General features: G+C 38.0%; 1 protein-coding gene across 1 annotated transcript in view; it reads right to left on the bottom strand.

Moving 5' to 3' along the window:
- LOC131848687 (cadherin-23-like) overlaps positions 1-11,746 on the bottom strand; it is a 46,190-nt gene extending 34,444 nt beyond the window's left edge. Inside the window, exons 1-11 of the mRNA XM_059198613.1 lie at positions 11,671-11,746; positions 10,605-10,673; positions 8,458-8,619; positions 7,844-7,955; positions 6,212-6,362; positions 4,874-5,110; positions 4,363-4,564; positions 3,564-3,853; positions 2,667-2,840; positions 1,988-2,178; positions 1,475-1,592 (exon numbers count right to left, since the gene is read on the bottom strand). Coding sequence (XP_059054596.1) covers positions 1,475-1,592; positions 1,988-2,178; positions 2,667-2,840; positions 3,564-3,853; positions 4,363-4,564; positions 4,874-5,110; positions 6,212-6,362; positions 7,844-7,955; positions 8,458-8,619; positions 10,605-10,673; positions 11,671-11,746 — 1,782 coding nt within the window. The remainder of the gene's footprint in view (positions 1-1,474; positions 1,593-1,987; positions 2,179-2,666; positions 2,841-3,563; positions 3,854-4,362; positions 4,565-4,873; positions 5,111-6,211; positions 6,363-7,843; positions 7,956-8,457; positions 8,620-10,604; positions 10,674-11,670) is intronic.
- Between the last annotated feature and the right edge of the window lie 799 nt (positions 11,747-12,545).

The raw sequence follows: 12,545 nt of genomic DNA, 5'->3' as shown, positions 1-12,545 counted from the left end.
CGTATACCGTTAGCGCAGGCGAAGGAACCAGTGTATTATCATCCCTCACAAAAATATAGCCATACGGCATGACGCATAAGGTGCTCAAGCGTATACCCGGCATATAGTCGGTATGAAGTATTAGCCGGACATCTGTGTCCCCATAAGAAAGAAAATGGTCGGCTTGGCGGTGTCGAGATGATGGTGGACCTCATTGATGTATGCGTGTAGTCTGATGTTATAGAAATCTATATTGACAGTGGATAGGGGTGCCGCTGTTTTTTCACCTATTTTTACCGGCAAGCAGGTTTTGTAAGCTGAATGATATGGTGGTAAAATTACATAGTACGTACGCACCATAGTGTTCAGGAATAGTAATGCATGAGGACGATCAAAAGGGCTTTACACAACTACGTGTCTTTCATTAATATAATTAACACCCTCAGCGCCATATGTGTCTTTTTGTCACACAGTGTCCGGAACACTGTGTATTCAAAAGTATATACATCTTTCTACTTAGTAAACGCGTCGTGTATCCTTTAAGGAACACACTTTCTATACATTTGTTTCACAAAAATGAAAGCCCATAAAAATCTAAGAAAAAGGAGCGAAACGGGGAGGGGTGAATAACAATATACAACTATAATGTAGTTTTAAACACTTCGAACAAAAAAATATATAGTTTTTTTTAAGAACCGTCACTTAGGGTATGGCGCTGAGGGTGTTAAACTTCAATTTATACTCTCAGACGATATCCAACCACTTAGGTTAAGGTGAGACTTGCATAACTTGCCCACGGCTACGTTTTACCATCCCATCGCTCGCCATCGACAGGCAATTCATTCCCACACGCTGGAACCTAAGTGGTCTCGGACAGTGTCGTTTTCGAGGAATTCCTTCCCTCGTACACTTAGTTTGTGGAATGACTACCTGCGCAAGTTTCTTCTAGAGACTAAATACTGCATGGGGGTTTTCAAGAAGGATGTATTAGGCTTACTTAAGGGTCGGCTACACAACTGGTATTTCAGGTGTCCGTAAGCTACGGTAACCATTTACCATCACATGGGCCGTATGCTCGCTGCCATTACCGTGGTATAAAAAAAAAGAAAAGCGAATTCGCACCAGAAAATGTTGGTCGTTAACGCTATTTCACAATACCTACTATTATTTTGTACATTGCACAGAGTACATTATAATCATCGACTAAAAACTCGACCAAAGACCAATAATCACAAATACTACAAATAAACTATTAAATAGAGAGTTTTAAATAGTTTTAATAACATACTCGTACTTTCGAAGTTACGCCTAAAAAAAAATATACTCATTAACTATAAGTATATTTTTTTAATTTCCTATATAAAGAGAAACTTCGTAATAAAATTTGGATAGCACCAAAATCATTGTGTATGTGGATTCAAATTCTGATTACTTTTAAGTATCTAACTTGGTAAAATGAGATCAAATACATTTGCTATGTTTTTGTGTTGCTTACTTGAATAAACAGCTCGTTCTGCGTGTGGTAATTAAAGGAGTCGTTGACTGAGACGTGAATTTCCCCAGTAAATTCATCTATTTTTAAAAAGTTTACTGCATTTCCCATTAGACTATGACTGTAACAGAGATTGAATAGAATAGAATAAAATGGAATAGAGCACACAGAAAATGGTCTATTGTTAAAGCTATAATTCTGAAAGGTACTCATATCTTAACGCCACGCATGAGAAGAAAATGTTCCCATATTTTTTATCTTAAAAATACATACATATTATACATAGAAAACACCCAGACGGATACAAACAATCATACTCGTGAATATAAATGTTTGTCGGCGAGGAATCGAACTCGCGCCCATCGGAAGTAAAGCGTTGTGTTAAGCAGCTAGACCACCGAGGTCGTCAAAATAAATGCAGGTTGTATTTAGAATCTTTATTCATATTAAAGTGTGAGATGTGTCCCAGATGTGGATGGGAAGATGACGGTGATTTGTATTTAAATTTCAACATACACGACCCGGTCATCGATGTCTCTGTCAAAAGCCCTCACAGTGCCCACGTAGAAACCTTCTCCTTCCGTCTCGTCAAAAGTAACTTCTTCAATGGTTTCATTAAATATAGGCAGTTCATCGTTCCAATTGATCAAATCAATATATACAGTAGCATTGCCTGTTTCGCCGTTGCCCAAATCTGTTGCTATCACCTGAAATTAGTTATATCAAAAGCTGTAACATGTGACATTATCTCTCCTCTCCTCGTGGGAGCTCTGTCTCACCTTATTTTGACATTTGTTAAAGATATTTCTACAAGTAATTTTAGTTTCATTCGTATAAACTAGATAGCGCTATAAGAAAATGTAAATAGCGCTGTTAAGATGTTTTCGGTTATAATGACCTGGATGTAGAATTTTAAATAAACAAACCCAATCATCCCTATTGAAAAAGTTTCAATTGAAACCCTCAATAGCAGTTTTTGCCCTCACAGTAACAAGTTGTTCAATGGTCCTTCGAGCCGGATTTGATTCAGCAATCTAGATTTTATTGCATTGATCAAGCTTTGTAACCTGCGCGTAGGATGAAGGAAGATATGGCAGTGAAATTTAGTGCTCCACGAGCAACGACAACATGATGGTAAAAACCTTAAAGTATAGCTAATAATATAGCAATCAGATTAGTTCTGTTGGAAACTTACATACAACACTATATTTTGAAAATCATCTTCTTCATAGTCCAACATGCTGTGGTTCACGGTGCCCATTATAAACGTCTGGAGCTGATAACCTTCTTGGGGAGCTATGTAAAAAGCTGATGCAGCCCTTGATGGCCAACCGTCTACTAATTCTACGCTGTACCGTGCATTATCACCCTGCAAACATAACTCATAAAAATGTAAACTCCTAACAAATTCAAATTCAATTTAAAAAATCATTTATTCATGTAGGATATTTTAGCCGCTTATGAACGTCAATTATTTTGTACAATATTTTTTTCCCTACCATCCAGTTCAGTATACGGATTCAATTGAGAAGAACTGGCACTGACAATGTTTACTTATATAGGTGTCTATGGCATGTCTAACATTAATTGAAAATACCGTGCCTGAACGACTATTGCCATGCACGCTTGTCATTCAAGTCATCGTTTAGTTAGTAGTATATGTAATATTATGTTATATGTGGTAATAGGCTTTGCTCAGTAAATATGATTTAACAGATGTTTTGAATTTCTTTAAGGGTAATTCCAGTATATCCTTTGGTATCATATTGTAAATTTTATCATATTGAATAAGTATAATTTTTGTATAAGTATACTCGGAAGTCTAGGGGTTTAGCACACCGCCTTACTTCCGATGGATCTGGATTCGATACCTCGCACGATGTAAACATAGCATCATTCTGGGTATTTTCTATTGTTGTGTTTACAATAAAAAAATATTTAAGTATTTCTAACACAGATCTTTTACCCGTAACACAAGCTAGCAGTGCATTGATTTCCACAGAATTTGGACTAGATTGCGTTATGGTTATTATTATTACATGTGTATGAAGTAATCAAGCACATATAGTTAGAGTACAAGCATCTTACTTACCAAATCCCTGTCATGAAATGTTATTGGTTCATCAAATGCCAGCGTTAATGGCGTCTCTTCCGGTATTTCAATACGATATACCTTTGGCGTCGGTTCAGGCCGTTGATCATTTATATCATTTATTATTATCGTAACCGCTTGCTCTGTAGCTAAAGACTCATTGTCACATTTATATGCTATTATTGTCAAATTAAAAATCTCTCTCTGTAGTTCATCTCTGTCGATGGGATGTACAAACAAAATGCCGCCGTCCTCGCCGCCTTCAATAGTTTTAATTTCAAAGTACTCATCTGTAAAAGGCAAAATTTCATAATAATTGGTACTCTGCCTGAAATTTAAATTCATAAATTACCTATATTATAAATGCGAAAGTAACACTGTCTGTTTGTCTATCTCGCTTTAACGCCAAAACTCTTGAACCGATTTAAATTTTGTACACATAGTCTAGAGACTAAGAAAGGACATATGCTACTTTTTAATGCGAAAAAGAGTCATTAGGCGTTGAAAGGGGAATTGAAAGATTGTACCGAAGTAGGTACGCTTTAAAAGGAAGAAGCCTGAAACTTATTTTTTAAGTTGCTGTTAAAATATAAATAAAGAAAAAAGGGTTGTAAGGGATTGAAAGAGGAAATGAAAGATACAAGGATAGAGCGGAACCAGCTGCGTGCTCTGCGTGAACGGTTAAAGTTATCGAAACATGTATAACGAAATTGTCCTATTTATTTGGGCCCGTGCAAAGCCGGGGCGATTGTCTAGTTATATCTAAAGTAAAAAGAAATAAAAATATTGCGGGTATAACCTTCGCCGGGCTGAGTTCTCAACGCGTAGCAAATAGGTTTATCAATGCCAGGATCTCCGTCGACCGCTTGCACAGTAAAGTTCTGATGGCTCTTCTCGTCGAACTGCTGCACCGTGAAGATCTCCGTCCATCTCGGGACCCGGTGTTCCACATTAATCACTTGTACCATTATTGTCACCGTATGATTGTTGGGGCGCGAGTCCTGAACAACATAATAATACTCTAAATAGGTATAATTACGAAAGTATATAAAATCAATCAAATAATAATATCTCAGGACAATTCACACAGCGCCGCCTAATCTGAAGCTTAGAAAGCTTGAGATTGTGGGTACTAGACAATTGATATAAATACTTACACATTTTTGTAAATATAACAAATACATAATATATATAGGAGACAGCCAGACCGACCGACCAAAATCTTACTCATGTTTACACCGTGCGAGGAATCGAACCCGCTAGACCACAGGGTACGTCAAGTAGAAGCACATTATAAAAAAAATACTCACCGAAGCTGTAATGCTGAAGATATGCAAAGCGTTCTGCAGGAAATCGAGCGATCTCTGAAGTCCAAGGGTCATGTCCATATAGAATACATTTTGTCGTATAACTGATTCGATGCGAAATATTTCGTCATCGTCCCGGTTGCTGTCGATTCTGAACTGCATGGCACTTGTACTGATATATCCATCTGCATCCCACACCTCGTATGTACAATCAGTTAGACGGTCAGGGTCTCCCAATTCCTGCGTACAAATATTTCGATTGACACATGATAAACAGATATAATATACAGGTTGTCCCATAAGTACTTTGAAATTTAAGTTCAAAAGACTTCATAGGTCTCTGGTCGAAAGATGTTAATTTAAATATTGTAATGGGTGAAAACTGTGATTGGTACAGTTTATGTTGTAAATAATATAAATGACGTATATGGAGTAACTTGAAACAGTCATGCTCGCTATAAAGTTCAAACTTGTGGCGGCGTGGTGGGCCGGGTCGATGTGCTTCCTCTAATATGGTTGAGTACAATGATGGCTGGCTCATCTGTCATACTCGTGAACGGGTGCTGCTTGTGGGGACTGGTCTGTTCAGGTTGCGAATACTGATTAGATTTTTTGATTTTTTTTAATTTTCTTTATATAGCATATGCTGGTGGTCACTCTATTCTCCCAAATTTGAATTTAAATGAACCAGTGTTATTGTAAATATGTACAACATTAAAAAAAATACGAGTTGAGTTTCTTGTCAGTTCTTCTCATCTATCTCGAAATCATTCCGAACTGACGGTAGATTTGACATATCATAAGAGTCTGTAATAGACCTACATGAATAAATAAAGATATTTTGAAAGACTTATGGGATAACCTGTAGTATAAAAATGAAAGGGAAATATGAAGGGGAAAGGGGTTTAGTAAAGTGAACTAATTACTCCATCAAATCAAAATATCTTCATTCATGTAGATCTATTACATACTCTTATGATATATCAAATCTACCGTCAGTTTAGATTGCTTTCCAGCTAAGAAGAACTGTTAAGAAACTCAGTGATTTCTATGTTGATTGTCGCATGCCTAATTTGTTGTTATTGTTAAAATAATAGATCTACTTAAAACATCATTTATTTAAAAGAGCAACACACAAGTTTCTTGCTCATTCTTCTTGTGACGAGTCTGCGTTTCGAATGAGTGGTATTATAGAATAAAATAAAAATATGTCTCTTCGGAAGTGCTTATATTAAGTTTATTTGAATGAAAATTATTCCTATTTCTATTTCGCATAAAACGCATATTTGATAGAATACTACCAAATAATAATAAACTCCATAGTAAGAAAAGTCTGCTTACCTCTACTTGGCAAGCGCCCAACAAACTTATCATTGGATCATTGTCATCTATATTCACTATTTGCAGTAGGACTTGGGCATTGAGCGGGGTCTCCTCTGGTACTCTAATGTTGAACATGTAGCTCTGCATCCCAGGACTTTCATAATCCTGTCTATAATAATTAATAATAATAACCCAGGACAATTCACACAGCGCCAGCCAGTCCCAAGCTAAATGGAACTTGTGTTGTGGGTACTAGCTAATTGATATAAATACATTTTTTAAATAAATACATAATATGCATAGAAAACACCCAGAGCACTACAAACAATTGTAATCATAAATACAAATTTCATACCTGCGACTTTTTTTTTATACGAACTTAAATGCTGTTGGTCTCAGCTGGCCTTTACAGCTTCACCGGACGTTAGGGGGCGAGTGCAGATGGCACTTCAAACCCGCGGAAGGACTTATGGAGCGGCTGAAGGCCAACTCCTGCCTGACGGATACGTCTTTAGTCTGAGGGCACCACTAGGGGTCCGAACCTCGGGTCAGGCCGTCGTAATATCGATCCCCGTTTGAATTAGACGGGGGATCGATCGGAGCGGCGCCCGGGGGCGTCGGTGTGGAGCGCCCGGTTGAATGCGCGATATTGTGTGTTTGAGGTCGTCGTCTTCGCCGGCGAGGACGGTGTCGTGTGTGTGTGTAAAAGTGTAGTCGGGGTAGAACGAGTGGGCCCGTGGGGAGGTTTCCTGCCGTTATGGGGTCGTCGGGGTCAATGAGAACGTGCCTCGGGCGACGTAGTCGAGTATGTCGGATATTACTCCTCGGTGCGTAGTCGACCGCACTGACTATAAGCAGGTTAGGATGGGATTGGGCAGAGTCGAAGTAGCGTCGAGACGCTTCCTTAATAAACTGCTTGATGGAGGACAGATTAAGGTCGCGGTGGAGATCTACGTTACGAACGAACCACGGCGCACCAGTGGCTCGACGCAGAAACCTATTCTATTGTATAATCTGTAGTCTGTTAATTAAATAGTTGGGTATGTGGGCGAATACGGGACTGGCGTATGTCATGATATCGGAAGTAAAGCGGTATGCAAAACGCTGAACCACCGAAGCCGTCAGATTACTACTAGTCGTTTAAAAGGTCTCTTATAAGTTACTAACTACCCGACCCGGATCACTCTATCTATTGCTAAAAAGTGCATTAAAATCCGTTGCGTAGTTTAAAAGATCTAATCGAATGGACAGTGGAAACGATTTCATTTTATATCATGTAATAACTAAGTAAAGAACATCAGATTGATCGTGTTCCGCCTTAGTAGGACTCACGGAAATAAACGAGACTGTGGTAACGACCATCACAACATTTTAAAGTTTACTTCTGGTAAGTAAAAGCAATCGATTGTTCAGACGTTCAGACGGTGGCCCCCACAAAAAAAAAAATTTTATAACTCTCCACTAAAAAATACGTGTAATCCTAAATTTTCATCCTTCTTCTTCTTCCACCCTATTTTTTAATAACGCCATTAATTTATATGGCAAAAGTAAAAAAACCCTCGAGTGACAATATTTGTCCGGTTTGGTATTTTTTTATAAAATTATCTTATTATAGTCTAGTTTTAAAATATAACAAAAGTGGGTACATACCTTTGCGTAATAACAATTAACCATTCATTGTTATCTCCTCGTCTAAATACGGGTTGAAGCAAATTAAAAGATCCAAGCATGAATGGTACTTCGAATTCTGGTTGAGTACTTCCTAAAAACATATGATTGAATTGTTTACCTAATATAATGGAGTCATAGGACGATTTTTAAATACATACACTGTTTTAGAATTGGCTTTAAAAATAGAGTTTTATTTTTAAGAATTGGCGTTATTAGGAGAATAGATTTCCATTGTTCACCCGGTGTCGCGTGGTCTGTCCCAACCACCGAATATACCAAATCTACTGTAGTTCAATTATTAGTAAAAAAATGTACAATTCAAATGAAACAGCTTAATTATTTACATTATCTGTTGTGGTTCTTTAGAGCCTATCTCGTGATCCTTTTTTATTTAACCCCCTAACGGCGCCCTCTAACTAAAGTCGTATCCGTCAGGCGGAAGTTAGCCTTCAGCCGCTCTATAAGTCATTCGCGGGTTTGGCTTGCCATATGATCCGGTGAAGCTGTAAAGACTAGCTGCGGCCAACAGTATTAGAGTAGTCCGAAATGAAAAACTGGATCCATCCATTATAAATAATAAACTAACCACTTACCGAAGTAATTGAGTCTGGCTATAACAACATCCTCTTCAATTTCCTCGTCCATGTATATTATCTGTAGTGAGTGTAATGATAGTGGGTCTGGGTAGTTTTCAGCGCATACATCTTCGCGTTCAGGTCGAGCTGGCAATATTGGTCGTTCGCTCCATGGTATACCTATTGATACATTTAATTTTATAATATGTAATAACGGTTCGGTGATCTAGTGGTTTAGTACATCACTTTACTTCCGGTGGTCACGGATTTGATTCCTCGTATGGTAGTCATCGATTTCTCGTAACATTCATGAGCATAATTAAATAATTATGCTCATGAATGTTACGAGAAATCGATTCTTCCTAAATACAAATGTATTTAGGAAGAAAATCCCTTTTGCTGTGGCTCCGCAATTGCAGAACACGTCCATTATCATCTCTAAGAGTATTGGGATTCTCGGTATCTCTAGCACAGTTGAGTTCCGTAGTCACCTCGAAGAAAAGGTCAAGCTGGCGTCCAAAAAGCTCGGTATTCTCAATAGAGTGAAGCGGTACTTCACTGCGATCCAAAGACTCCTATTATATAAGTGTCAAGTTCGGCCGCACATGGAGTACTGCTCTTATCTTTGGGCAGGAGCAGCTGGATACCAGCTCGGTTCAGAGACGTGCTATGAGAATTGTCGATAACCCCTATTCCTAGTGGTATCGAGCCACTTACATAGTTTGAGGCGAGACTTTGCTTCACTTTTGTGTGTTCTACCGATTATACAACGGAGTATGTTCTGAGGAATTGTTCGACATGATGCCTACGGCCACCTTTTACCATCGCACAGCTCGCCATCGACAGGGAATTTATTCCCACACGCTGGAACCTAAGTGTCTCAGTCTCGGACAGTGCGGAGTCTCGGACAGTGCGGTTTCAGAGGAGCTTCCACCCGCGTACACTTAGATTGTGGAATGAACTTCTCACGAACCTACAGCATGGGGTTTTATATGTATATTAAGGTTTCTTAAGTTCGGCAACGCGCACGTGACACGCCTGTTGTTTCAGGCGACCATAGGCTACGGTAACCATTTACCATCAGATGGGCCGTATGCTTGTTTGCCAGCATAGTAGTATAAAAAGAGGTGTTTTCTATGTATGTATATTATGTTTGTATTTACAAAAAAAGTATCTAAATAATATTATGTGTATAGTACCTACATATAATACAAGCTCTGCTTAGCTTGGGACTATTTTTTTATTTATTTGGTCACTAACAAGATTTACAACAACACAATAACATTATATATTACACACTACAATGTATTTAATATACAAAGCGCAATCTTAATTATAGGCAACTACGACTTTGTAATTGTATTTTTATTGTCAATGCCAGTAATAGAGCAAGAGCCCACGACGGCCAGACATATGTCTTATTAGTAGATAAAAGTAAAAGTTCTTGTATATATGTCCCCGACACAGGTAAGAACGATCCCCAAACATGAAACCTGGATCGTGGTTCCTTTGGCAGGTAACAAAGGTGTAAAAATTTTCATATCAAATTCGTTATTTTAAGAAACTCCATTTTTTCATATATTGTTCGTACCAGTATTATAACTTGCGCTGCTCATTGCCAGACACTTAGTATCGTTACAACCCCCTGCCGGACCCCCCTAAACTATATTATTTTATGAATAAACTTACGTTATTTTAATACAGCTGAATTTTATATATATTATTCAGAGAATTATTATACTCTGTTTCTTTAGTCGCCATACAGTTTTGTGCTTTCTATAATCCTACCCGACGCATTGGAAACGTATTGCGCTAGTGGAGATCATATGCAAGTAAATGGTGCAAGTGAGACAGGGCGTTCGGTCTACTGCTATCTTTTGCTGTGTTTCAACAGTCACATTACCGTATTATTTGTTGAACGTGCTCGTATTCAGTATAATCAGGTTGAAATAAATAATCCTGGACAATTAACACAGCGCCACTAGTCCCACGATAAGCAGAGCTTGTGTTATGAGTATTAGACAACTGATATAAATACTTAGTTTTTTTTTGTAAATAAATACATAATGTACATAGAAAACACTCAACGACCGATACAATTGGAGGCATCGTGTTAAACCGCTAGACCATCGAGCTCAACGATCTAATGGCTAATGTATACAAACCAGTAAAATCTTCATCAGGCAGGTAAGGTCTATCTGGTCTAGGTATCTCTGTCATGAAAGAACATCGAACTGAAACAAAAAATGGCATATAGTTTATACAGAAATTATGTATTTTTGATATAACTGTAAATGCAAAGTTAGTGATCTACCAGATAGTGGTAGCCGTCTATCGCTTACACGCACCCAACAGAATGTATGACCTGCACTACGGGCATATATTTTTTTTAATAGATGATAATGAAATGGTATACCTGTGTTAACTGTCTACGCTGGCGGAGCACCAGTGGAGGATGCTAAGTTAGCACATAGTGGTGAATTCGCTAGGATTTTATCACGTAGGTTTCCAGGAGCTCAACCTAAATAGAGTTGACCTCCTGATACCAGCGGTGTTTTGCTAGCAATCGTCAATAGTTCACATTGCTAACAATTGCCTTCCCCCCACTACGACCGCAAAAATTTTGACGTACCATGAACTTCAAAATGGCAATGAAATGGAATCAATGTCTAACGTGATACCATTTTTAAGGAAATAGCTGTTAAGCCTTCGTGCCCTACAGTTTTACTCAACCTACAACCGCTTGCCTTGCCGTACCACCGCTTATAGTATCATACCAAAATTGTATCATCCGACACCTGCAGATAACTTTGTAAAAAGTCTATTTCGATAATTGTATATACAAATATTCTAGTCAATATCTGTCTTTACACGAAACGTTCTTTCACACGCGATCAGCAGCGTGCGGAAAGTCAGCGCACGTAATTATGAGTGATTTATTAGTTATCATCCTTCTACAATAAATCCCTATTTTTTATTAGCGACTTTAATTCATATGGCAACATTTGCGGCGTCTACTAGTCGTAATATAAATATAATAATACACAATTACCCATGTGTTCATTCAAAATCCTCTCCTCCTGTCCGCCTTGCGCATGAAAATATGACGACGTCAAGGCTGATGAGCAATATTGTCAATTAACCAGATTTTTTACTTCTTTGTACAAAGCAAAAATTTTTAAGGCTAGCAACCCTAATTCAAAAGTTGAACATGTTTGTGATAGTACTCACACTCAGATTCTGCATATATAGTTTCTGCTACCAACAGGAACAGCATTGTTGCTGCAAGTCGAATATGTGTCTCCATCTTGCATGATCTGTAAGCATTTTGATTATTCGATATAACGGTATAAGGTCTGCCCTTAAGGAAGGCCGAAAAAGAGAAGGATGGACTGTGTGAAAGATGATATGGTAAGAAAGGAAGTAAATAACGCGATGACTGCGAACAGGGATGAATGGAAGAGAAAAACATATTACGCCGACCACAAATAAATGGAATAAGGAAGAAGCAGATGATGATGGTCTAAAGGTTCGGTATACAGTCGTTTGTTTGGGTATCTTTCTCTCACTTATTTTATTGGCAAAACATACAGCTTACAAAGTAAGCTGTTTCGCAGTGTTAGGTTTGCATGGTGAGACATGTGAAGTACGATATCTTAGTCCTCTGGAACGAGAATTACAGGCTTTACCATAATGACATGAAATTACAAGGCTGTATGTCACCGAGTTTAATTATTAGAGAAAATGTTCTACAATAACTAAAAAACTTGATTTTCATTATAGGAATAATAATAATAATAATAATCTCAGGACAATTCACACAGCGCCATCTAGACCCAAGTTAAGCTAGCTAAAACTTGTGTTATGGGTTCTAGATAACTGATACATATATACATAGATATTTTTTTTTTGTAAATACATACATATTATACATAGAAAATACCCATGAGTATGATTGTTTGTATCGGTACAAACAATCATACTCATGAATACAAATGTTTGTGCCGTGCGAGGAATCGAACCCGCGACCATCGGTCGTAAAGCGGTGTGCTAGACCGCTAGACCACCGATGGAATGGACCCATCTTTAGTTCATTGGGATAAACA

Source organism: Achroia grisella, unplaced genomic scaffold, assembly GCF_030625045.1.
Source record: "Achroia grisella isolate CSIRO2021 unplaced genomic scaffold, CSIRO_AGI_Agris_v1 utg567, whole genome shotgun sequence".
NCBI classification, from domain to species: domain Eukaryota; kingdom Metazoa; phylum Arthropoda; class Insecta; order Lepidoptera; family Pyralidae; genus Achroia; species Achroia grisella.
This window is presented reverse-complemented; position numbering and strand designations above follow the sequence as displayed.